We start from the raw sequence: 27,409 nt of genomic DNA, 5'->3' as shown, positions 1-27,409 counted from the left end.
CCCTCAACACCACCCACCTACCCTCTCCCCAATCCCTCAACCCCTTCGACTCACTCTCTCTCCAAACCCTCAACTCCATCAACCCACCCCCTCCCAATCCCTCAATCCCATTGACCCACCCTCTCCCCAGTCCCTCAGCCCCACTGACTTATCCCCTCCCCAATCTCCCAACCCCACCGACCCACCCTTCCCCAATCCCTCAACCCCACCGAATCACCCCCTTCCCATTTTCCCAACCCCACCTTCTCACTGTATCCTGAATGTACTGCATGGTAAGCAGAGGAGGGGAGGGTAAATTTAAAACTAATATGTGGAACCAATATTTCAGTGACCAAATAGCCAATCTATGGAATAGGTACAGGCTGCCTAGGGAGATGGTAGAAGTATTTAATATTGATTCATTCAAGTGCAAATTAGAGAGATTTCTTTCACAAAACAACATAAGTAAATATATATGAGACACGATGTGTGATGAGTGTAGCAAACATGGGAGAGAACAGGTGATTTTGGACCAATGGTTCCCAAAGCAGTGCACCAATGAGAGTTTTCCTCACCTCATGTCTGGGTCTGTTGTAGACTCATTGATAGAGATTATTTGCTGTGATTAATCAACAACTCCATTATCATTGGATCATGTTGAAAATGTCAATTGTCAAAACTCTTCTTCTGGCATGTAAATCATTAGCTGGAGTAAGTGATGGGGGTGGGGCCTATTATGGTCAAAGAAGGTGATATATGTTTAGAGACACAAGGCAAAGTTAGAATATTTAATGAGTTATTTGTTTCAGTGTTTATTAAGAAAGAGCATACTGACAAAATATTGGTAGATCTGGAGGTGGTAAAGGTAAAGCATGAGGTGAAAATTGATAGGCAGCATGTACTAGAAAGGCTGGCTGTGCTTAGTGTGAATAAATTGCCTGGTCAGGATGGCTTGCATCAAATATTGCGAAGGGAATTGGGGGTCAAGATAGTTGAAGAGCTTGCCATAATCTTATCTTCACTATATATGGGAGAAATGCCAGAGGATTGATGAGTGGCATGTCTGACACCATTATTCAAGCATAGATAGGCTAGCAGAATGGGCAGACAAGTGGCAGATGGAATTCATTACAGTGGGCAGAATTTTTCCAGCGAGGTGGGGACGGAGCCCACTCGCTGACGCGAAAATGATGCGGGATGACGTCGGGGGAACCCCCGGCGTCATCCTGCCCCATTTAAATATTCAGGAAGGCGGGCGGACAGTGAAATCAGCTGTCCGCCTGCCAACCTGTCAATGGCTAATTGAGGCCATTGACAGGATAATTAAGGCAATTAAAGGCGCTGCCCGTTCAACCTTAAGGTTGGCGGGCAGACCAGGAGCCCCAGCGGGCTTCTGAATAAACATGAAAACTCATCCACTGGTGAGATGAGGTTTCATGTTGGTTTTAAAAAACTTCAATAAATTTACTGTGATATTTATTAACATGTCCCATCTCGTGTGACGTTGTCACATGAGGGGGAGATGTTAATAAATTTTTTATTTTTCTATTTTTAAAGTTTCAAACACTGTCAGCGATCTCCCTGAGGCAGCACTTAGTCTCAGGGAGATGTGCGCTCTTTCGCACACATGCGCGCACTTTGACAGTTGGGGAATCCCCCCCACCCTGCACAGGATGCACATAGCGCTTCCTGTTGGGCGGCCCGCTGGGCAGGCCGTAATTGGCCCCCCACTTAAAATGGCAGCGGGACCCGTTTCGGCGGCGGCGATCGGCTGCCTGCCTGCTGCCGAGCCGGTGGGGCCCGCCCGCCCATCAAGGGCAAAATTCTGTCCAGTGAGTGTGATGTGATGCATTGCACAGTTCCAAAGAGTGTACAGGGACAGAGGAACCTGTGGGTCCGTGTTCATGGATCGTTGAAGCTGGCAGGACATATAATAGAGAGTTGTTAGCAAAGCATATAGGGATTTTGTGCTTCATAAATCGAGTTATTGAGTGCAAAAGCAAAGATGTTATGCTGAACCGCTATAAAGGTTAAGACACATTTAGAGTATTGTGTCCAGTTCTGGTCACTACCCTACAGGAAGGATGTGAGGATCCTTGAGAGGGTGCAGAGGAGATTTACCAAAATGGTTCCTGGGATGGAGCATTTTAGCTACAAGGTTAGATTGGAGAAGCTGGGTTTTGTTCTGCTTGGAGCAAACGCGATTGAGGGGAGATTTAGTAGAGGTGTACAATATTATTACAGGCTTAGATAAGGTAAACAAAAAAAGCTATTCCCATTAGCTGATGGTACAAAGACAAGGTATTGGGCAAGAGATGCTGAGGGGAGGTGAGCAAGATTTTTTTTAATGCCGCGAGTGTTTTATTTCCTGGAATTCACTGCTTATGAGGGTGGTGGAAGCAGAGGTGATGAATGATTTCAAAAGGAAATTGGGTGAGCACTTGAGGGAAATAAACCCAGAGGGCTGTGGGGATATAATGGGGGAATGGGACTAACTGGACTGCGCTTACAGAGTTGGCATGGACTCAGTGGGCTGAATGGCCTCATTTGGCCTGAATGTGCTGCATTGACTCTGTGAAGACCAGGCTAGCAAAAGGCAAACTGGATAAACATTGACTCTGTGAAGACCAGGATAGCAAAAGGCAAACTGGATAAACATTGGCAAAAGCAAAATACTGCAGATGCTGGAAATCTGAAATGAAAACGGAAAATGCTGTTAAACTCAGCAGGTCTGGCAGCATCTATGGAGAGAGAAACAGAGTTAATGTTTCGCGTGTGTATGACTCTTCAAAGCCAAAGAGAAGTAGAAATGTGATGAATTTTATACTGTTTAAGAGGGGGTGGTGCAGGTGGAGCAAAATAGAAGGCCAGGGATAGGTGGGAGCTAAGGAGAATTTTGATAAAGATGTCATAGACAAAGGGAGTGTTAATGGTAGTATTAAAGACTAAAGAAGATGCTGGTAGTGACATAAAGGTAAGATAGCAGAATATGTTAATAGCAGAATAAGGGGCAGCACTCTGAAAGCAAAACATAAAATTAAGTGACAGATGGCCCTCTGTGGGGTGGAGTGGGGGCTCTGTTGGGGAAAAAGAATAATTTTAAAAAAGAATAAAATAAATTAATGAATAAATAAATAAAAATAAAAAAGTAATTGGATTAGAAAAAGAGGTAAAGATGCAGGAGAGAGTTCATGGCCTGAAGTTGTTGGACTCAATGTTAAGTCTGTAAACTTGGGAGTCTGACCATTAAATGCAGACTGGGTGACTGCTTTGTGGAACACTTTTGCTCAATCCGCAAGCGTAACCCAGACCTTCCTGTCGCTTGCCATTTCAACACACCAGCTTTCTCTTATGACCACATGTCTGTCCGAGGCCTGCTGCAAAGTTCCAGTGAAGCCAGTGCAAACTGGAGCAAGAGTACCTCATCTTCCGATTAGGCAGTTTACAGATTTCCGGACTTAGCATTGAGTTCAACAACTTCAGGCCACGAACACTCTCCTCCATCTTTACCCCTCTTTTAATCCAGTTACTTTTTTTTCATTCATTGATTTTATTATTTTTTTAATTATCCTTTTTCCCCAACAGAACCCCACTCCATCCCACAGAGGGCCATCTGTTATTTGTTTTTATGTTTTGCTTTCACAGAGTGCTGACCCTTGTTCTGCTATTAACACATTCTGCTATTTACCTTTATGTCACTCTCAGCACCTTTAGTCTTTAACACTACTGTTAACAATCCCTTTATCCCGTGTCCATGACATCCTTGTCAAATTTCCCCTTAGCTCCCATATATTCCTGACTTTCTATTTTGCTCCACCTACTCCACCTCCTCTTAAACAGTATTATATCCATCACATTTCTACTTCTCTTTAGTTCAGAAGAAGAGTCATATGGCTCGAAATGTTAACTCTGTTTCTTTCTCCACAGATGCTGCCAGACCTGCTGAGTTTTGCCAGCATTTTCTGTAGATAAACATTGGTCTTTATTCATTCAGGAATTTACCGGTACTCTCCATTGCAATCTTTCTCTTGTTTATAGACATTGATCTTGTTATTCCAGCCCTATCCTACATACTCTTCCTCCCCCTGCACTGGCCTGTAAAGACTCCTACTCAAGCTCAATCTTAAAAGTTGTGGATCTCCTTACCTCCCTTTCAGTTCCTGGCCTCCTTCCATCACTGATCCCCTCCAAGCCACACACCATCCTGACTTGGAAATATATCCCTGTTCTTCCATTGTCACTGGGTCAAAATCCTGGCGCTCCCTCCCTAACAGCATGGACTACGGCTTTTCAAGAAAGCAGCTCATCACCACTTTCTCAAGGGCAATTAGGAATGGGCAATAAATCCCGACCTAGCCAGTGACGCCCACATCCCATGAATGAATAAAAAAAACAGGGCTTTAAAACTTAGCAACAGCTGATATTTGTTCCCTGATTTATCTGCTCATCTCCCTGATCCTCTCTACCTGGCTTTTAAATCTAAGCTTCTCTGTAAAATAAAGTCTCCTCACAGGATTGAGTAGCTCTTGGAGGATGGGGCAGCTTGCTGATCCCTGAACAAGTGCTCCACACCGATTTATTCCAAGGTCAGATACACAGACAATGGGCAGTGCCTTCCAGGAATGTTCCATGTTCTGCTTCAAAGATTCAAACAAATTAGATTTACAATAAAATTCACACTGGCCTGTTACTCAGCAAATCGCAAACAACAGAATTGATCTCACTTGAAAGGCAAATTACTTAAAGGGCAACAGAGGCAGGAAAAGGTATGTTACTGATCCAGTAGTGAGTGGAGTGTGTCATTGATCCTACAGCGATTGTAGTTTGCTCTCTAGCCTGTGAATCCAGTAACAGTGTTACCTGATCTCACAGCGTTTCCAAAGTTTTCCTTTCACACTGGGAGCCTTTCAACTGATCCTGGAATGCTCCACCTGCCTCTGGTTGTGTGTTTGGAAATGTCTGTCCTGTCTTTAAGTCCCAATCCACAGAGGGATGGAAGTTGGGAAATGGTGGTTAACTGCTAGCTTGGACTGAAGAATCAGAGTCTTGAGTCCATGGGGAGAATTACTGCGTCCTCCCAAAGAACCTTGATTCAGTGAGTTGTGCCCTGCAGTGGTTCCTCTCTTAGCCTCCAGGCCTATTCCTCTGGTATCTGGAACTAGCTCGGGGTTAATCCCATTGAATTTTTCAGAATACCAGGGGGTTCAGTCTTTGACTCCCTCTACCTGCACACAGTAACACTGTCAAGGCAGCTTTATCTGTTAATTGCCTTTCAATAGCAGCGGAGCAGTGAAATATCATTCACTCTTAATAGGCTCAGAGTAAACATGTGGACTGAATCAGGATTGGAAAATCTGATGGTGAACAAATGGATATTTGCCTTCCTTTCGCATGTCACAAATAGAAAAAACCTGCTCTTTCACATTAAGCTCCACCTTGTGACTTATTGTCAGGCATTTCAAAGGTATTATATACAATCTCTGCTGTGGTAAAATTTACAACAGAGCTAATAACAGATTATATTTTTAAGGAATTTACGTAGATATAAAGAAAGATTCGCATTTATTTAGCGCCTTTCACAACCTCAGGAGGAATCAATGCTCTTTAAAGCTAATGAAGCATTTTTGGAGTGTTATTGCTGTTGTAATGTAGGAAACGTAGCAGCCAATTTCGGCAAAGCAAGCTCCCACAAACAGCAATGTGACCAGATAATGTGCTTTCTGTGATGTTAGTTGAGATATAACTGTTGACCAAGACACTGGGGAGAACTCCCCTGCTGCTCTCTAAATAGTGCATTTGGATCTTTTGCATCCACCTAAGATGGCAGACAGGACCTCAATTTATCATCTCATCTGGAAGTCGTCACCTCTGAAAGCACAGCACTCCCTCAGTACTGCCCTCTCAACAGTGCAGAGCTCCTTCGGTACTGCCCCTCCAACAGTGCAGGGTCCCTCATCTACTGCTTCTCTGACAGTGATGTGCTCCCTCATTACTGACCCTCTGACACTACATCATTTCCCCAGTGCTGATGCTCAGGTAGTGAAGTGCTCCCTCAGTATTGACCCTCTGAATCTTTCCCTCTCTCCCCCTTCCTCTCCTCCTCACTCCTCAACCTTACCCTCTGACTCATAAACAAAACTTGACCGTTATCCTAAAGTTACCTAACCGCAGTATGCTTCACCTTGTGTTGAGCTGACCTTGCGTTTCCAGCAGGGGAGAAAACATGTAGAGAGCACATCCCCCAATTAATCCCCATCCCCACAAATATACAATCCTCTATATGTAGCCTCCCCCCAAATATACACATTCCCCAACTAAACCACTTCCCTGCTGACACCTGCTCCCCCACAGGTGATGAAGTGTTCACCACTGTGACATGAATAGAAATGGTTGGAATTGTCTCTGGATGTGAGTGGTTGAAGATCGGAGAAGCTGGAACTGTGTTAACAGGAGGAGTGATCGATCTGACTGATTAATCTGAGCTCCATTGCTCAAACAGCATCTTTCCAAGTGCTGAGTATCAGTTGATTTAGGAGCTGACAGTCTGCCCAATGCCACTCCGCGGCCTGAATTTCCTCCAGAAAACCCAAAATCTCCACATGCCATTGGTGAAATCCTGCAGCTTCAGACCACCACCACACCACCCCCCAACCCTGGTGACCCTTCACTACTGCCCCACCCCTCCTTCCCCCCAATCCCCAAAGTACCCCCACCATGCTCCCAGGTGTCCCCCTGCCATGCTCCCTGGTGTCCACTCCACGGTTATGTTCCACCGCCACTGATTATATCACAGTGTTGAATCTGTATGTGAGGCTGGAAAATAAGCTGGGAATCAAAAACAGAACAAAATAACCTGTACAAAATGAGACGTTATTAGGAACAAGAGGAGGTCATTCAGCCCCTCGAGCCTGTTACACAGAAACAGGAGGAGGTCATTCAGCCCCTTGAGCCTGTTACACAGAAACAGGAGGAGGCCATTCAGCCGCCGAATCTGTTACACAGAAACAGGAGGAGGTCATTCAACCGCTCGAATCTGTTACACAGGAACAGGAGGAGGGCTTTGAGCCCCTCGAGCATGTTACACAGGAACAGGAGGAGGCCATTCAGCCCCTCAAGCCTGTTACACAGGAACAGGAGGAGGCCATTCAGCTGCTCGAACCTGTTACACAGAAACAGGAGGAGGGCTTTGAGCCCCTCGAGCATGTTACACAGGAACAGGAGGAGGCCATTCAGCCCCTCGAACCTGTTACACAGGAACAGGAGGAGGCCATTCAGCCCCTTGAACCTGTTACACAGGAACAGGAGGAGGGCTTTGAGCCCCTCGAGCATGTTACACAGGAACAGGAGGCGGCCATTCAGCCCCTCGAACCTGTTACACAGGAACAGGAGGAGGCCATTCAGCCTCTCGAACCTGTTACACAGGAACAGGAGGAGGGCTTTGAGCCCCTCGAGCATGTTACACAGGAACAGGAGGAGGCCATTCAGCCCCTCGAGCCTGTTACACAGGAACAGGAGGAGGCCATTCAGCCCCTTGAACCTGTTACACAGGAACAGGAGGAGGGCTTTGAGCCCCTCGAGCATGTTACACAGGAACAGGAGGAGGCCATTCAGCCCCTCAAACCTGTTTCACCACTCAATTAGAACAAGGCTGATCTGTATCCCTCCTCCATATTCTTTGATATGTTCGCTCAACAATGAACAAAAAAGAACTATTGATCTGGAAAGCTTTATCTGAATCCTAGAGTCTAGAGCTTTCTGGTTCCAGATCTCCAGTCTCCTTTGTGTAAAGAACATTTCCTTACATCACCTTTGAACTGCCTGGCTTTAATTTTCAAATTTCACTCCCACCTTCTAGGTGCCCCAATCAAACCCCATGATTGTTTTAATCAGCTCACTCATCACTATTGTGGGAATCAATCAGGATTCTCAATCTTTTCTGAGGTAAATTCTGTGCAGCCTCAGTATTGAGCTACAGAATGGAACAGGATGGGAGAAATGTGCAGCTTTGTGAGCAGAATCTTGCTCCACTGTGTGTCTGCTTTGAGGATAGCAACAGATTTTGTTTACATCTGCTGACGGGTCTGTGGAGAGATAAAGTTGTTTGTCGTGAATCTATTCCTGGTTGCAAGCTCTCGGGAGCTACCACTTATTTATAACCTTTTTGTGTGATGTCAGGTACAGTGGCACCTGGACTCGATCTGTTTGGTGGGAGACGGACTGCCGAGTACAACTGTAATAGTTAGTGCGTTAATCCGATAACATCTCCCTACCTTCGTACAACCACCTTCACTGAGCCACTCTCACTGAGGCTGCCACAGAAATACAGGTCGATGCTTTGTCAATACGATTCCAGTTAAATTAACTTCTATCTACTTGTCAGGCACTGGGATCAGAGGAACAGGATCAAACATAGGTCCTCAGTATAAACCAGCAGTAACTCAGATCCTATCGCAACTTTCTTTTGACAGCACCTTCCAAACACACAACCTCTATCACCTAGAAAGACAAAAGCAGCAGATGTGTGGGAACATCACCACCTGCAAATTCCCCTCCAAATCACACACCGTCCTGACTTAGAACTATATCGCTGTTCCTTCACTGTCACTGGGTCAAAATCCTGGGACTCTCTCCCCAGCAGCACTGTGGGTGTACCTAGGCCGCAAGGTGTGCAGCGGTCCAAGAAGGCAGTTCACCACCATCTTCTCTGGGGCAACTAAGGATAGGCAATAAATGCTGGTCTTGCTGGTGACACTTAAATGCCATGAATGAATAGAAAAATGGAATTGGATAAATACTTATTTGCAGGGCTCTGGGGAAAGGGCAGGGGGTGTGGGATTAATTGGCAGTTCTTTCAAAGAGCTGACACAGGCACAATGGGCTAAATGTCATCCTCCTGGGATGCAAAATCCTACGATTCTAAGAATGGAAAGGAGATTTGGATTAAATGTTTTTATAGTAAGGGTTTTAAGAACAGGGAATGATTTCTCATGAGGGGATACTGAGGCAAAGACTGAAATATTATTGAAATGGGAATTGGATAATGATTGGAAAGGGAAATATATAAATGGATGCAGGGAAAGGGAGTTGAGAGTTAGCACCAAAACAGGTGTGATGAGCTGATTGGCCTCTTGCTGTGCTGTAATTTGTGAATCAGAGGTGTGACAAACCATCTCAATTTTAATCTAGATCAGGCTTGTCCAACGCATGGCCCACAGGCCGGATGCGGCCTTAGAAGCCCCTCTATACGGCCCCCGGAGCCGGTTTTCAAAATGCCTGTCAAACAGGTAAGTTTGAATGGAAGATTCTGCATGGAGCTGCTCCTCCAATCACAGGCTGTACCTCTCCCATATGTGCTACTGATTTGCTGATCAGCAGCAAATGTGGGAGAGGGGGAGGGAGTGCGAGGGTGAGAGGGGGAGGGAGTGCGAGGGTGAGAGGGGGAGGGAGTGCGAGGGTGAGAGGGGGAGGGAGTGCGAGGGTGAGAGGGGGAGGGAGTGCGAGGGTGAGAGGGGGAGGGAGTGCGAGGGGGAGTGGGGAGGGAATGCGAGGGGGAGAGGGGGAGGGAGTGCGAGAGTGCGAGGAGGAGAGAGTGCGAGGGGGGAGAGAGTGCGAGGGGGGAGAGAGTGCGAGGGGGGAGAGAGTGCGAGGGGGGAGAGAGTGCGAGGGGGGAGAGAGTGCGAGGGGGGAGAGAGTGCGAGGGGGGAGAGAGTGCGAGGGGGGGCGAGAGAGTGCGAGGGTGCGAGGGGGAGAGGGTGAGGGAGAGGGAGTGCGAGGGGGAGAGGGAGTGCGAGGGGGAGAGGCAGTGCGAGGGGGAGAGGCAGTGCGAGGGGGAGAGGGAGTGCGAGGGGGAGAGGGAGTGCGAGGGGGAGAGGGAGTGCGAGGGGGAGAGGGAGTGCGAGGGGGAGAGGGAGTGCGAGGGGGAGAGGGAGTGCGAGGGGGAGAGGGAGTGCGAGGGGGAGAGGGAGTGCGAGGGGGAGAGGGAGTGCGAGGGGGAGAGGGAGTGCGAGGGGGAGAGGGAGTGCGAGGGGGAGAGGGAGTGCGAGGGGGAGAGGGAGTGCGAGGGGGAGAGGGAGTGCGAGGGGGAGAGGGAGTGCGAGGGGGAGAGGGAGTGCGAGGGGGAGAGGGAGTGCGAGGGGGAGAGGGAGTGCGAGGGGGAGAGGGAGTGCGAGGGGGAGAGGGAGTGCGAGGGGGAGAGGGAGTGCGAGGGGGAGAGGGAGTGCGAGGGGGAGAGGGAGTGCGAGGGGGAGAGGGAGTGCGAGGGGGAGAGGGAGTGCGAGGGGGAGAGGGAGTGCGAGGGGGAGAGGGAGTGCGAGGGGGAGAGGGAGTGCGAGGGGGAGAGGGAGTGCGAGGGGGAGAGGGAGTGCGAGGGGGAGAGGGAGTGCGAGGGGGAGAGGGAGTGCGAGGGGGAGAGGGAGTGCGAGGGGGAGAGGGAGTGCGAGGGGGAGAGGGTGCGAGGGGGAGAGAGAGTGCGAGGGGGAGAGAGAGTGCGAGGGGGAGGGGGAGAGGGAGTGCGAGGGGGAGGGGGAGAGGGAGTGCGAGGGGGAGGGGGAGAGGGAGTGCGAGGGGGAGGGGGAGAGGGAGTGCGAGGGGGAGGGGGAGAGGGAGTGCGAGGGGGAGGGGGAGAGGGAGTGCGAGGGGGAGGGGGAGAGGGAGTGCGAGGGGGAGGGGGAGAGGGAGTGCGAGGGGGAGGGGGAGAGGGAGTGCGAGGGGGAGGGGGAGAGGGAGTGCGAGGGGGAGGGGGAGAGGGAGTGCGAGGGGGAGGGGGAGAGGGAGTGCGAGGGGGAGGGGGAGAGGGAGTGCGAGGGGGAGGGGGAGAGGGAGTGCGAGGGGGAGGGGGAGAGGGAGTGCGAGGGGGAGGGGGAGAGGGAGTGCGAGGGGGAGGGGGAGAGGGAGTGCGAGGGGGAGGGGGAGAGGGAGTGCGAGGGGGAGGGGGAGAGGGAGTGCGAGGGGGAGGGGGAGAGGGAGTGCGAGGGGGAGGGGGAGAGCGAGGGGGAGGGGGAGAGGGAGTGCGAGGGGGAGAGGGAGTGGGAGTGCGAGGGGGAGAGGGAGTGGGAGTGCGAGGGGGAGAGGGAGTGGGAGTGCGAGGGGGAGAGGGAGAGGGAGTGCGAGGGGGAGAGGGAGAGGGAGTGCGAGGGGGAGAGGGAGTGGGAGTGCGAGGGGGAGAGGGAGTGGGAGTGCGAGGGGGAGAGGGAGTGGGAGTGCGAGGGGGAGAGGGAGTGGGAGTGCGAGGGGGAGGGGGAGTGGGAGTGCGAGGGGGAGAGGGAGTGCGAGGGGTAGAGAGAGTGCGAGAGAGAGAGCGAGAGAGAGTGCGAGGGCGAGAGAGAGAGAGAGAGAGAGAGTGCGAGGGCGAGAGAGAGAGAGTGCGAGGGAGAGAGAGAGAGAGTGCGAGGGCGAGAGAGAGAGAGTGCGAGGGCGAGAGAGAGAGAGAGAGAGAGTGCGAGGGAGAGAGAGAGAGAGAGAGTGCGAGGGCGAGAGAGAGAGAGTGCGAGGACGAGAGAGAGAGAGAGAGAGTGCGAGGGCGAGAGAGAGAGAGTGCGAGGGCGAGAGAGAGAGAGAGTGCGAGGGCGAGAGAGAGAGAGAGAGAGAGAGAGTGCGAGGGCGAGAGAGAGAGAGAGTGCGAGGGCGAGAGAGAGAGTGCGAGGGCGAGAGAGAGAGAGAGAGAGAGAGAGAGTGCGAGGGCGAGAGAGAGAGAGAGAGAGAGAGTGCGAGGGCGAGAGAGAGAGAGAGTGCGAGGGCGAGAGAGAGAGAGAGTGCGAGGGCGAGAGAGAGAGTGCGAGGGCGAGAGAGAGAGAGAGTGCGAGGGCGAGAGAGAGAGTGCGAGGGCGAGAGAGAGAGTGCGAGGGCGAGAGAGAGAGTGCGAGGGCGAGAGAGAGAGTGCGAGGGCGAGAGAGAGAGTGAGAGAGAGAGAGAGCGAGGGCGAGAGAGAGTGCGAGGGCGAGAGAGAGAGAGTGCGAGGGCGAGAGAGAGAGAGTGCGAGGGCGAGAGAGAGAGAGTGCAAGGGCGAGAGAGAGAGAGTGCGAGGGCGAGGGCGAGAGAGAGAGAGAGAGTGCGAGGGCGAGGGCGAGAGAGAGAGAGAGAGTGCGAGGGCGAGAGAGAGAGAGTGCGAGGGCGAAGGCGAGGGCGAGAGAGAGAGAGTGCGAGGGCGAGGGCGAGAGAGAGAGAGAGAGAGTGCGAGGGAGAGAGAGAGAGAGTGCGAGGGAGAGAGAGCGAGAGAGAGTGCGAGGGAGGGAGAGAGCGTGCAAGGGAGGGAGAGAGAGACAGTGCGAGGGAGAGAGAGAGACAGTGCGAGGGAGAGAGAGAGACAGTGCGAGGGAGAGAGAGAGACAGTGCGAGGGAGAGAGAGAGACAGTGCGAGGGAGAGAGAGACAGTGCGAGGGAGAGAGAGAGACAGTGCGAGGGAGAGAGAGAGACAGTGCGAGGGAGAGAGAGAGACAGTGCGAGGGAGAGAGAGAGACAGTGCGAGGGAGAGAGAGAGACAGTGCGAGGGAGAGAGAGAGACAGTGCGAGGGAGAGAGAGAGACAGTGCGAGGGAGAGAGAGAGACAGTGCGAGGGAGAGAGAGAGACAGTGCGAGGGAGAGAGAGAGACAGTGCGAGGGAGAGAGAGAGACAGTGCGAGGGAGAGAGAGAGACAGTGCGAGGGAGAGAGAGAGACAGTGCGAGGGAGAGAGAGAGACAGTGCGAGGGAGAGAGAGAGACAGTGCGAGGGAGAGAGAGAGACAGTGCGAGGGAGAGAGAGAGACAGTGCGAGGGAGAGAGAGAGACAGTGCGAGGGAGAGAGAGAGACAGTGCGAGGGAGAGAGAGAGACAGTGCGAGGGAGAGAGAGAGACAGTGCGAGGGAGAGAGAGAGACAGTGCGAGGGAGAGAGAGAGACAGTGCGAGGGAGAGAGAGAGACAGTGCGAGGGAGAGAGAGAGACAGTGCGAGGGAGAGAGAGAGACAGTGCGAGGGAGAGAGAGAGACAGTGCGAGGGAGAGAGAGAGACAGTGCGAGGGAGAGAGAGAGACAGTGCGAGGGAGAGAGAGAGACAGTGCGAGGGAGAGAGAGAGACAGTGCGAGAGAGAGAGAGAGAGAGAGAGAGTGCGAGAGAGAGAGAGAGAGAGAGAGAGTGCGAGAGAGAGAGAGAGAGAGTGCGAGAGAGAGAGAGAGAGTGCGAGAGAGAGAGACAGATTGCGAGGGAGAGAGAGATTGCAAGGGAGAGAGAGTGAGGGGGACAGAGGGAGAGAGTGCGAGGGGAAGGGAGAGAGTGGTCGAGTGCGAGGGGGAAAGAGATAATGTGCGAGGGTAGAAGAGAGAGAGATGGTGTGAGGGAGAGGGTGTGAAGGGGCGAGGGAGAGGGTGTGAAGGGGTGGGAGGGAGGGGGCACGAGGGGCGGGAGGGAGAGAGCACAAGGGGTGAAGGGAGAGAGTGTGAGCGCGGAGGGAGTGTGTCCTTAAGTCTGGCTCATTCCCAGTTTTAGGGTTCTCATTCACCCTCAACTGCACAGAGTGGGTGAGGGTGAGTGAGTGGGCACCCGAGACTGGGAGTGAGCCGGACCCACACTCACCCTCTTACACTCTAATACTCACCTTTATTTATTACTCATTGTTTTTTTGCTCAGCCAGATGTTCCTTTTCACACCTCGGCACTTTAAAAAAAAAATTCATGTTTAAAGTTGCGCCAAACTTTATCTTTCTGAAATTTGCTCATTGGCCCCTCGAGTGAGAAAAATTTTGAAATGTGGCCCCCCACCCCCGCACGAAAAGTTTGGACAAGCCTGATCTAGATAATGTTTACAAAAGCATGAAAGGCGAGATCAACTGTTCCCTATGGCAGGCACCCCTTTCATTAAAGCCTGCCTTGTGATGGCCACAGTGAATATAACAGTGTACCAGGTTTTAAAGACACGAATAACTTCAGCTGTGAACCGTTTCCTCACGTGATTATACTTTTTCACTTGATTTTGTTCCCAGAAACTCGGCAAGTTGGTGATCAAGTTTCTGGAGCGGGATTTGCAGCCAGCATGCCAGGTGGCCTGTTTGGGAACAGTGCGCATTCTATCCCGGGACAAGAACAACCTGAGGCCATTCACCACCAGGGGAGCCATGCGGGCTCTGGCCAAACACGCTGGAATTGATTATAGTGAAGAACACGTGGATGGGATGCCTGACGTTGATGTGATAGTTGAGGCTCTGAAATGCCTCTGCAACGTGGTGTTCAACAGCCCCACAGCGCAGGCGATCGGTGCGGAGAGCTGCATGGTGCTCGGTCTCGCCGAGCGACTCAAACTTTACAATGGGAAGAACCTGACGCATGACATCAAATTCTTTGACTGCCGCCTGCTCTTCCTCCTCACGGCTCTGAGGCTGGACATCCGCAGACAACTGGGTCAGGAGCTGCGTGGTGTGAGTCTGCTGACTGATGCTCTGGAGAGCACACTGAGTGTGAGGTGGTCAGACATGTATGAGGTGGCCACTGATGGACCCCCGCTGGCCCGTCAGGAAACTGACTGCGCAATGGAAATCCTGAAGATCCTCTTCAACATCACTTTTGACTTGAACAAAAGAGAAGTGGATGAGGTGAGTCCTTTTGTTCCTCTCACTCCAATCGTTTCTTCCTATAAGGCCCTAGAGGCTGTGATAAGGGAGAAAATGAATAGTTGTTCAGTTAATTGATGCTGGCCAACACAGCTTTATAAAGAGGAGAAAGGGAATTGGTGTTCCACAATATTGAGGCCATTGTTCTTCACCATTTACAGAAACTATTTGAATTGGGAATCAGGAATACAATTTCAAAATTTGGGGGATGTAGTTAATGGAGAGGAGGACTGTGACAAAATATGAGAAGACATTGATAACCTTGCAGAGTGGCACGTAATTAGCAAATATTTCCGATATAGACTCTTATGAGCTGGTACATTTTAGCAAGAAGAATAAGGGTCAACATTGTCCTCAGGAAATAAGAATCTGAATGGGGTAGAGGAACCGAAGGATCCCAGGGTACAGGTACACAAATCACAAAAAGTAGCGACACAGGTTAGTAAGCCTATTGAAAAAAATCAAACCAAGCACTGGGGTTCATTCCGAGAGAGAGAATTGAAAAGCAAAGAGGTTATGTTAAACTTGTATTGGACCTTGCCTAGATCACACTTGGAGTACTGCACGTAGTTCTGATCTTCATATTATAAGATATAGAGAAACTGGAGAAGATGCAAAAAAAAAATTACTAGGATGATACCAGGACTGAGTGGTTACACCCATCAGGAAAAATTGAACAGGCTGGTGTTTTTTCCTCCAGAAAAGAGAAGGCTGAGGGGTTACCTGATGGAGACTTTCAAACGATGAAGGGGTTTGATAAGGTAGGCGTAGAGAAAGAGATCTTTCCACTTGTGGCTGAGACCATTACTAGGGGCCATAAGGGAGCATCAATATAAGATAGTAAGACTCCCGGAAGCGACAACTTACCGGCTGAGTTGTATTCGGCTCTGTGGCACTGGATCAGCCCAGACCTGCTAGAAGTGTACGAGAGTATGCTCCTGGCCGGCAGCATGTCAGAATCCATGAGGAAAGGCATCATCACCCTCATCTACAAGCACAAGGGGGAAAGGGAGGAAATTAGAAATTGGCGACCCATTTCACTGTTGGATGCAGACTATAAGATTCTGTCCAAGGTCATCGGGTCAATTGGGTCAAGTCTCTCTGGATTCACCCTGACCAGACCTGTGCTGTGCCCGGCAGGAAGATCTCTGACAGCCTTGCGCTACTCAGGGATATGACTGCCTTTGTGCAGGACAGGGGACAGGGGTGTGGCCACCTGCCTCATTAGCCTGGATCAGGAGAAGGTGTTTGACAGAATATCGCACACCCACATGGTGGATGTGCTCTCCAAAATGGGATTTGGGGCGGGAATCCGCAACTGGATCCAACTGCTCTACACTAACATCAGTAGCGCAGTTTCAATCAATGGGTGGGAATCAGAAAGCTTTCCAATTAAATCTGGTGTTTGGCAGGGCTACCCTCTCTCCCCTGTCCTGTTTGTGTGCCACATAGAACCCTTTTCTGAGTCCATCAGGAAGGATTCGGGCATAAGAGGAGTGACGATCCCAGGCAGTAGAGCTACTCAGGTCAAAGCCTCCCTGTACATGGACAATGTCGCCGTCTTCTGCTCGGATCCGCTGTCGGTGCGCAGACTAATCAACATCTGCGACCAGTTCGAACTGGCCTCGGGAGCCAAGGTAAATCATGGCAAGAATGAGGCCATGTTCTTTGGGAACTGGGCTGACTAAGGTCTGCCTGAAGGTGCTGGGGACATGGTTCAGAGGGACCGGGGAATGCGTTAGAAACTGGAAGGAGCGAGTGGCTATGGTGGAAAGAAAACTGAGCATGTGGGAGTGATGCTCCCTCTCCATTGTATTGAAGCACCTCAGAGTGCAACATGATGTATATCAATAACTCCAATCCCATTGCACTCTCTGACTGTCTGTAATGACCATATTGAAATGACTGTAGTATTCATTGATTGTATTGAAGTATCTCCCGATCCAAAAGTTGAATATGATTGCACTTTTTGTGATAGCCATTTAGAAATGTTTTGTAATGTTCTTTCTGATATTTTATGAATAAAGCATATTTTTCCAAAAAAAATAAGATAGTCACTAATAAATCCAATCGGGAATTCAGGATAAACTTCTTTATTCAGGGAATGGTGAGAGTGGAACTCGCTACCACAAGGAGTGGTTGAGGTGAATAGAATAGATACATTTAAGGGGAAGCTAGATAATATGAGGGAGAAACGAATGAAAGGATATGATGAGAGGGTGAGATGAAATCGGGTGAAATCATGCTCATGTGGAGCACAAACATCGGCATGAACTTGTTAGGCCAAATGACCAGTTTCTTTGCTGTTACCTTCTATGTAAATCATGTCTGATAAAGCTAATGGTGTCCAGGACACCGGGAAGAACTCCCTTGCACTTCTTTGAATTCACCTGAGCAGGCAGACAGGGCCCCAGATTAACATCTCACCTAAAAATCAGCACCTCTGACAGTGCAGCGCTCCCTCATCACTGCCCCTCTGACAGTGCAGTACACCCTCAGTACTGCCCATCTGACAGTGCAGCGCTCCCTCAGTACTGCCCCTCTGACAGTGCAGTTCTCCCTCAGTACTGCCCCTCTGACAGTGCAGTGCACCCTCAGTACTGCCCATCTGACGGTGCAGTGCACCCTCAGTACTGCCCATCTGACAGTGCAGTGCTCCCTCAGTACTGTCCCTCTGACAGTGCAGTGCTCCTTCAGTACTGCCCCTCTGACAGTGCAGTGCACCCTTAGTACTGCTCATCTGACAGTGCAGTGCTCCCTCAGTACTGTCCCTCTGACAGTGCAGTGCTCCTTCAGTACTGCCCCTCTGACAGTGCAGTGCACCCTTAGTACTGCTCATCTGACAGTGCAGTGCTCCCTCAGTACTGTCCCTCTGACAGTGCAGTTCTCCCTCAGTACTGTCCCTCTGACAGTGCAGTTCTCCCTCAGTACTGTCCCTCTGACAGTGCAGTTCTCCCTCAGTACTGCCCCTCTGACAATGCAGTTCTCCCTCAGTACTGCCCCTCTGACAGTGCAGTTCTCCCTCAGTACTGTCCCTCTGACAGTGCAGTTATCCCTCAGTACTGCCCCTCTGACAGTGCAGTTCTCCCTCAGTACTGCCCCTCTGACAGTGCAGTTCTCCCTCAGTACTGCCCCTCTGACAGTGCAGTTCTCCCTCAGTACTGCCCCTCTGACAGTGCAGTTCTCCAGTTCTCCCTCAGTATTGCCCCTCTGACAGTGCAGTTCTCCCTCAGTACTGCCCCTCTGATCGTGCAGCGCTTCCTTGAGGAATCACTTCAGCCACAGTCCCTAATAGCTGTGACCAATTTGTTTGCAGTGTCTCATGATAATTGTGGGTTAGGGTGGCTATTCAGCCCATCTTAGTAAATCGACCCAGAGTGACCCTAAAGTTCCTTCACCACTGAATCCAATTGTTCTTTCAATGATTCCAAGATTTATGCATTTGATACTCTCTCTGAAAATCGCTCTCTCTGAAGCAGGGTCTCAGAGATATGCCAGTACTTGTTGAATGAGGCTATAATACTTAGAGAGGTGTCTGGATTGCTGATATTTGGCTGTGATATAACCCTTATTCCTTGTACCGACAGGAAGATGCTGCTCTCTATCGCCATCTGGTCGCCATCCTGCGATATTGCCTCCTGGTCAAAGCAGACGGAGAGGACAGAACGGAGGAACTGCACAGGTAGGGTCAGCAATGTGGGGTCACTGCATTCCCACTCTGCCCCTCCAGCTCGTAACCTTCTGCCCTGTTTACCCCACTTTGAAACTTCATTGTTGTCTTCAAAAGAAGAGTGAGAACTACTCCATGGAACAATAAACCAGTTAGGTTAATGTCTATATTGTAAAATAACAAAATATCTTGAATACGATAAGGAAATAGAGTTTATTTCTAAAAGGCAGGTCAGATTTAATCAAACTCAGCAAATTCTTTATGGGAGTAATAGAAACAGTGGGGAAGGTTAATGCAGTAGATGGTCCCAGGGATGAGAGACTTCATTTGGAGACTTCCTGACTTGGAAATATATCGCCGTTCCTTCACTGTCACTGGGTCAAAATCCTGGAACTCCCTTCCTAACAGCACTGTGGGTGTACCTACACCACATGGACTGCAGCCGTTCAAGAAGGCAGCTCACCACCACCTTCTCAAGGGCAACTAGGAATGGGCACTAAATGCTGGCCCGGCTCGCGAAGCCCACATCCCAGGAATGAATTTTTAAAAAGTTATATGGAGAGACTGAAAGAGCTGGGATGTTCTCATTAGAGCAAAGATGTTTGAGGAGATTTTATACAGCTATTCAAAATCAGAAAGGGTTTTGATGGAGTAGATAAAGAAACTGTTTCCAGTGAGGGAGTCAGTGACTAGAGGACACAGATATAAGATCATTGGCAAAAGAGCCAAATGGGAGATGAGAAAAGATTATTTCACACAGGGGCTTGTTAACATTTGGAATCAGCTATCTGAATGAGTTGAAACAGATTCCATAGGATCTTTTAAAAGGCAAATGCACATGTATTTGAAGGGAAAGAATTTGCAGGAGCAGGGGAGCGGGATTAATTGAATAGCTGTTTCAAAGAGCTGGCACAGGCACAATGGACCAAATGACCTCCATATGTGCTGCAAGATTCTATGATTTCTGATGTCCTTTTTTGTATTCGTTCATGGGATATGGGCATCATTGACTGGGCCAGCATTTGTTGCCCATCCCTAATTGCCCTTGGTGGTGAGCTGCCTTCTTGAACTGCTGCAGTCCAAGTGGTGTAGGTATACCCACGGTGCAATTAGGAAAGGAGTTCCAGGATTTTGACCCAGAAACAGTGAAGCAACAGTGATTTGGTTCCAAGTCAGGAAGGTGTGTAGCTTGGAGGGAAACTTGCATCTGCTATTCTTGTCCTTCTTGGTGATTGAGGTTTGGAAGATGCTGTAATAGGAGCCTTGGTAAGTTGCTGCAGTGCATCTTGTAGATGGCACACACTGCTTCCACAGGGTATCAATTCTGGAAGGAGAGAAAGTTTAAGGTGGTGGTTGGGGTGCCGATTGAGTGAGTTGCTTTGTCCTGGATGGTGTCGACCTTCTTGAGTGTTGTTGGAGCTGCACTCATCCAGGCAAGTGGAGAATATTCCATCACACTCTTGACTTGTGCCTTCTGGTGGTGGACAGGCTTTGGGGAATCAGGTGGTGAGTTACCCGCTGCAGAATTCACAATCTCTGTCTTGCTTTTGTAACCACAGTATTTAGATGGCTAGTCCAGTTCAGTTTCTAGTCAATGGTAACCCCCAGGATGTTGATAGTGGGGGATTCAGTAATGGTAACGATACTGAAAGTCAAGGGGCAAAAGTTGAATTCTTTCTTGTTGGAGATGATCAATACCTGACACTTGTTTGGCATGAATATCCCTTGTCACTTATCAGCCCAGCCTGAATGTTGCCCAGGGCTTACTGCATATGGACACAGACAGCTTCAGTATCTGAGGAGTTACAAATGATGCTGAACATTGTGCAGTCATCAACGGACATCCCCACTTATGACCTTATGATGGAGGGAAGGTCATTGATGAAGCAGCTGAAGATGGTTGGGCCGAGGACACTACCCTGAGGAACTCCTGCAGTGATGTCCTGGAGCTGAGATGATTAACCTCCAACAACCACAACCATCTTCCTGTGTGCTAGGTCTGCCTCAAACCGGTGGAGAGTTTTCCCCCTGATTCCCATTGACTCCAGTTTTGATAGGGTTCCTTGATGTCACTCAGTCAAATGCTGCCTTGATGTCAAGGGCAGTCACTCTCACTTCAGCTCTTTAGTTCAGCTCATTTGCCCATGTTTGTACAAAGGCTGTCATGAGGTCAGGAGCTGAGTGACCCTGGTGGAACTCAAACTGAGCATCAATGAGCAGGCTATTGCTGAATAAATGCTGCCTGATAGCACCGTTGCCACCCCCCTCGATCACTTTGCTGATGATTGAGAGCAGACTGATGGGACAGTAATTGGCCGGGTTAGAATTGTTCTGCTTTATGCGGTCAAGACATATCGGGACAATTTTCCACAATGCTGGGTAGATGCCAGTGCTGTAGCTGTACTGGTATAGCTTGGCGAAGGGGCACAGCTCAGGGCACATAGCCTTTGCCGTATCCAGTGTCATCAGCAAACTTGGAATCAACACCTCTCTATTCCTCCATTTAAGTCATTGATAAGTATAATGAAAAGCTGAGGATCGGTACAGATGCCTGTGAGGACATCACGAGTCACACATCAGCAATCAGAGAATATTCACCTTATCCCCATTTTCCATCTTCCACCCAATTACTGACCCATCTCGCTCGGTTATCTCCGATTCCATACACTTTAATTTTTGCTAATAATCTCTTGTGCAGAATCAAACGAAGGGATAGATGAACAAATCAGGTAGAGTAAGTTCAAGTGTAAAGATAATAGGGTAGTAATAGTGGGGGATTTCAACTTCCCCAACATTAACTGGGTTAGTCATAGTGTGACAGGTTTAGAGGGAGCGGAATTCTTAAAATGTATCCAGGAGAGCTTTTTAAGCCAGTACATAGAAGGTCCTACAAGAGAGCGGGCAGTCCTGGACTTAATTTTAGGGAATGAAGCCGGGCAAGTGGTAGAGGTATCAGTGGGGGAGCATTTTGCAGATAGTGATCATAACTCCATTAGATTCAAGGTTGTTATGGAAAAGGACAAGGATGGGCCAGAAATCAGAGTTCTAAATTGGGGGAAGGCCGATTTTAATAAAATCAGATGTGATTTGGCCAGAGTGGACTGGGAACAGTTACTTTTAGGTAAATCTGCATCAGAGCAGTGGGACTCATTCTAGAAGGAAATAGGGAGAGTACAGGGCCAACATATTCCAGTAAAGATAAAGGGTGGGACCAACAAATCCAGGGATATACAGGATTGGATAAAGAGAAAAGGGAGGCTTATGGCAGATACCAAGGGCTCAAAACAGCTGAAGCCCTAGTGGAGTATAGAATATGTAGGGGGGAACTTAAAAAGGAAATTAGGAGAGCAAAAAGGGGGCAAGAAAAAACATTAGCAGGTAAAATAAAGGAAAATCCAAAGTTATTTTACAAGAACATTAAGAGTGAGAGGATAACTAGGGAAAGAGTAGGGCCCATTAACGACCATAGTGGTAATTTGTGCGTGGAGCCAGAATTTGTAGGTAGGGTTCTAAATGAATACTTTGTGTCAGTGTGCACAAGTGAGAGGGACAATGTGGGTATGGAAATCAGGCAGAAGGACTGTGATATAATTAAAGAAATTAGCATAGAAAGGGTGGAGGTTCTAAGTGGTCTGACAGGCTTAAAAGTAAATAAATCTCCAGGCCCGGATGAAATGTATCCCAGGCTGTTGAGTGAGGCAAGGGAGGAGATAGCAGGGGCGCTGGCAATAATTTTCAATACCTCTCTGGCCACAGGAGAGGTGCCAGAGGACTGGAGGACAGCCAATGTGGTACCGTTATTCAAGAAGTGAGGAAGGGATGAACCAGGGTACTACAGGCCAGTTAATCTAACCTCAGTGGTGGGGAAACTATTGGAAGCAATTCTGAAGGACAAAATTAATCCACACTTGGAGAGGCAGGGATTAATCAAGGACAGTCAGCATGGTTTTGTTAGGGGGAGGTCATGTCTGACCAATTTGATTGAATTTTTCGAAGAGGTGACCAGGTGTATAGATGAGGGTAATGCATTTGACGTAATCTACTTGGACTTCAACAAGGCTTTTGATAAGGTCCCGCATGGGAGACTGATAAGGAAGGTAAGAGTCCATGGGATCCAAGGAAATTTGGCAAATTGGATCCAGAATTCGTTGAGTGGCAGGAAGCAGAGGGTGATGGTCTAGGCATGTTTTTGTGACTGGATGCCTGTGTCCAGCGGGGCTCTAAAGGGATTGGTGTTGGGTTCCTTGCTGTTTGTGGTATATATTAACAATTTAGACTTGAATGTAGGAGGGTTGATCAGTAAGTTCGCAGATGACACGAAAATTGGTGGGGTGGTAAATAGTGAGGAGGATAGCCTTAGATTACAGGAAGATATAGACTGGCTGGTCAGATGGGCTGATCAGCGGCAAATTAAATTTAATCCAGATAAGTGTGAGGTGGTGCACTTGGGCAGGACAAACAAGGCACAGGAATACACAATGAATGGTAGGACCCTGGGAAGTACCGAGGATCAGAGGGACCTTGGTGTGCATGTCCACAGGTCCCTTAAGGTAGCAGAGCAGGTCGATAAGGTGGTTAAGAAGGCACATGGGATACTTGCCTTTATTAGCTGAGGCATAGAATATAAGAGCAGGGAGGTTATGCTGGAACTGTATAAAACGCTGGTAAGGCCACAGCTAGAGTATTGCGTGCAGTTCTGGAATCCGCATTATAGGGAGGATGTGATTGCATTAGGGAGAGTGCAGAGAAGATTTACCAGGATGTTGCCTGGGCTGGAGAGTTTAAGTTATGAGGAGAGATTGGATAGACTGGGGTTATTTTCCCTGAAGCAGAGGAGATTGAGGGGGGACATGATTGAGGTGTATAAAATTATGAGGGACATAGATAGGGTAGACAGGAAGGAACTTTTCCCCTTGGTGGAGGGATCAATAACCAGGGGGCATAGATTTAAGGCAAGGGTCAGGAGGTTTAGAGGGGATGTGAGGAAGAATTTTTTCACCCAGAGGGTGGTGGGAATCTGGAACTCACTGCCTGAAAGGGTGGTAGAGGCAGAAACCCTCATAACATTTAAGAAGTATTTGGATGTGCACTTGCGATGCCATGACATACAAGGCTATGGGCCTAGTGCTGGAAAATGGGATTAGAATAGTTAGGTACTTGTTGACTGGTGCAGACTTGATGGGCCGAAGGGCCTTTTTCTGTGCTGTAGACCTCTATGACTCTATTAGTGAATGGAAATTCTGCAAAACTATGTAGAACCCATAATCCAAGAACAAGTTGTTTAGGAGTGGATCAGTTAATCAGGGATAGCTAGTATGGATTTCTTTTTAAAATTTCCTCAGCGGATGTCACGTGGCTGACAAAGTCATCATTTGTTGCCCATCCCTAATTGCCCTTGAGAAGGTGGTGGTGGTGAGCCTGCCTTCTTGAACCGCTGCAGACAGGTTTGATATAACAGAATGCCTCGCTAAGCCACTACAGAGGGGCAGTTAAGTGTAAACCATGTTGCAGAAGGACATTAGTGAACCATTTCTCAAACTGCCTTGGCCAGAGTTGAACTCGTGTTGACTGGATTATTAGTCCAGCAACAGAACCACTGCACCGTTGTATTCTGATTTTTTAAAGGCAAGTTATGTCTGACAAATTTAATTGAGCCTTTTGAGCAGTGAGCAGTGACTAGATACAGGAAGTGCAATAGGTGCAGCATCAACAGGTTTTCAGGTTGTTAGACTGTCACATAGGAACTTCTAGAAAAGCTCAGGCATGTGGAAAGAATGTTGTTGGTGAGCAGGAAACAGAGTTGGGATAAGTGGGTGTGCTCATACTGTACAAGGGTTCATAATGGTGAACCACACCACCCCCCCTCCCCACTCAGGGTTAGTGCTAGGAGGGGTGAACGTCCTCCTCCACCGGGTCACTGCTGGGAGTGAACCTCCCAGCCCCTCTTCCCCTGGGTTCAGTGCTAGGAGGGGTGAACCCGCCATCCCCCAGGGTCAGTGCTGAGATGGGTGAACCTTCCCATCACCCCTGTCAGTGCTGGGATGGGTGAACCTTTCCTCCACCTGTGCACCCCCCCACCCCCCCCAACCCCCTCCCCCAGTCCTGTGTCAGTGCTGGGCCTGCTTTTGGTCTCGGTATTGATCAATGATTTGGAGTTTGGTGCTGGGAGAACATTCTCTGAATTTGCGGATTACATGAAAGAAGCCGGTTTGTCAGTGAAATGCTGCAGGAAAATATAGACAATTAGTGGAATGGGCAGATAGATGGCGTTGGGTTTTAATGTGTGAAGTATTAAAATTTGGAAAGAAAGACAAGGACAGGGAGTGAAGCAGTCGATGGAAAGACATTGAAGGCTGAAGATGAACAGTGGCACATCAGGTTCAAATAGACAATTCCCTGAAAGTGCGATTGCTGGGAGATAAAGTTATAAAGAATTTTGGGTCCCATGAGTAGGGGCATAGTGCATATGAAATAATTATGAATTTATATAAGGCAATGGTTGGGTCACTGTTGGACATTGGATGCGGGTTTGAACCCCATTATAGAAAGGAGCTTGAAGCCAGAGAGCAAACAGTGTAGATTCGCCGGGATGATGATCCTGAAGTTAGATGGAGCCTCAGACTCCTGGCTGTGGGAAATCAAGGATGGACTATCATTTGGTGTGGTGTTAAAATATGTCCGTCCATATCCGTGTGTTATAAAATGGTTGGAATTCCATATGACTTCAGCTGTGTGAGTTCTGCAGTCTCATCGGTCAGGATGAATTGACTTCTGCTCGTGTGCTCTTTTTAAAGCTGCCAGGGATTTTCCTAACTTTAGAGAATCCCAGGATAATAAACTGAGATGCTGCAGTTTATTCCAGAAGTGACATTCTTCCCTTGGAGACAGATTTCAGTCAGTTGACATTTCTCCCAGCCTCCCCCTCAGCTCCTGAGTTGGGTATTAAACCCATGGATCTAATTTCTTCTGAAGTTGTACAGCCTTGTTATATTCCTTTGTTAGGTCATTTTAACCTGTTGTTAACCAGTTTTAAGTAAATGGGTAATAACTTGCTAAGTAATAGCAACCAATTGAACTAGTACAGGAATGAGAGTGAGAATATGCAAGATTATGCCACTGGTTAGATATAGATCACTGTGCCTTTGATGATTACTGTTACTTAGAATTGAACAGCACGGAGGAGGCCATTCAGCCTATTGTGCCTGTGCTAGCTCTTTGAAAGAGCCATCCAATTAGTCCCAGTCTCTCTGCACTTGTCCCATATCACTGTAAATTATGCCTTCTCCAAATATCTGACAATCAGTCCTACAACACCTACTAAAAGCTAATCATCTGGTCATTTCTCACCAAGTTTGCCCGGAAAGAATTGTTTACAATAAACCTGCAAAGAAAGTCAACCCTTCAAAACACCTTGAGATGAAAGCTGCACAATTGGAAAGGTCCAACTGGGGTGGTGATAATCTGGGTAGATCCTAGTCTGAGTGTGTGAGAGAGAGGGGCATGTGGGTGTGTGTGAGAGCGGGATGTCTGTGTGTGTGTGTGTGTGTGTGTGTGTGAGGTGGGGCGGTGGGGGTATGTGTATGTATGTGAGAGGGAGAGAGCTGGGTGTGTATGTGAGCTGGGGGGGGCGGGGGTGTGTGTAGTATTTATTGGGTTGTGTGACAGAGCTAGGTATGTGTGTGTGTGAGAGTTGGGTATATGTGGGTGTGTGTATATGCGTTTGTGAGCTGGGTGTGGATGTAGGGTGGGTGTGTGTGTGTGTGAAAGCTGAGTGGGTGACTGTGGGTGTGTGTGTATTGGGGTTGTGTATGTGTGTCTGTTCAAGAGCTGGGTATGTGTGTGAGAGCTGGGTGCATGTCAGAGCTGGGTGTGGAAGGAAGTGTGTGTGAGAGACCTGGGTGTGGAAGTGTGTGTGTGAGACCTGGGTGTGGAAGTGTGTGAGACCTGGGTGTGGAAGTGTGAGAGAGACCTGGGTGTGGAAGTGTGAGAGAGAGACCTGGGTGTGGAAGTGTGTGTGAGAGACCTGGGTGTGGAAGTGTGTGTGAGAGACCTGGGTGTGGAAGTGTGTGTGAGAGACCTGGGTGTGGAAGTGTGTGTGTGAGACCTGGGTGTGGAAGTGTGTGTGTGAGACCTGGGTGTGGAAGTGTGTGTGAGAGACCTGGGTGTGGAAGTGTGTGTGTGAGACCTGGGTGTGGAAGTGTGTGTGTGAGACCTGGGTGTGGAAGTGTGTGTGAGAGACCTGGGTGTGGAAGTGTGTGTGTGAGACCTGGGTGTGGAAGTGTGTGTGAGAGACCTGGGTGTGGAAGTGTGTGTGAGAGACCTGGGTGTGGAAGTGTGTGTGAGAGACCTGGGTGTGGAAGTGTGTGTGTGAGACCTGGGTGTGGAAGTGTGTGTGAGAGACCTGGGTGTGGAAGTGTGTGTGTGAGACCTGGGTGTGGAAGTGTGTGTGAGAGACCTGGGTGTGGAAGTGTGTGTGAGAGACCTGGGTGTGGAAGTGTGTGTGAGAAACCTGGGTGTGGAAGTGTGTGTGAGAGACCTGGGTGTGGAAGTGTGTGTGTGAGACCTGGGTGTGGAAGTGTGTGTGAGAGACCTGGGTGTGGAAGTGTGTGTGTGAGACCTGGGTGTGGAAGTGTGTGTGTGAGACCTGGGTGTGGAAGTGTGTGTGAGAGACCTGGGTGTGGAAGTGTGTGTGTGAGACCTGGGTGTGGAAGTGTGTGTGTGAGACCTGGGTGTGGAAGTGTGTGTGAGAGACCTGGGTGTGGAAGTGTGTGTGTGAGACCTGGGTGTGGAAGTGTGTGTGAGAGACCTGGGTGTGGAAGTGTGTGTGAGAGACCTGGGTGTGGAAGTGTGTGTGAGAGACCTGGGTGTGGAAGTGTGTGTGTGAGACCTGGGTGTGGAAGTGTGTGTGAGAGACCTGGGTGTGGAAGTGTGTGTGTGAGACCTGGGTGTGGAAGTGTGTGTGAGAGACCTGGGTGTGGAAGTGTGTGTGAGAGACCTGGGTGTGGAAGTGTGTGTGAGAAACCTGGGTGTGGAAGTGTGTGTGAGAGACCTGGGTGTGGAAGTGTGTGTGTGAGACCTGGGTGTGGAAGTGTGTGTGAGAGACCTGGGTGTGGAAGTGTGTGTGAGAGACCTGGGTGTGGAAGTGTGTGTGTGAGACCTGGGTGTGGAAGTGTGTGTGTGAGACCT

General features: G+C 49.4%; 1 protein-coding gene across 2 annotated transcripts in view; it reads left to right on the top strand.

Annotated features, from left to right (window-relative positions):
• ric8a (RIC8 guanine nucleotide exchange factor A) overlaps positions 1-27,409 on the top strand; it is a 54,635-nt gene that overhangs the window by 8,344 nt on the left and 18,882 nt on the right. The window contains exons 3-5 of one of the 2 annotated variants that reach the window (XM_078549311.1): positions 9,166-9,263; positions 13,930-14,535; positions 18,141-18,235. In XM_078549311.1, the coding sequence (XP_078405437.1) occupies positions 9,249-9,263; positions 13,930-14,535; positions 18,141-18,235 (716 nt within the window). In that variant the 5' untranslated portion in view covers positions 9,166-9,248. The remainder of the gene's footprint in view (positions 1-9,165; positions 9,264-13,929; positions 14,536-18,140; positions 18,236-27,409) is intronic. The other variant, XM_078549309.1, reaches the window with a different exon arrangement.

Source organism: Cetorhinus maximus, chromosome 9 (assembly GCF_964194155.1).
Source record: "Cetorhinus maximus chromosome 9, sCetMax3.hap1.1, whole genome shotgun sequence".
Lineage (NCBI taxonomy): Eukaryota > Metazoa > Chordata > Chondrichthyes > Lamniformes > Cetorhinidae > Cetorhinus > Cetorhinus maximus.
The sequence above is the reverse complement of the archived record's forward strand: the minus strand, read 5'-3'. Positions and strand labels throughout refer to the sequence as shown.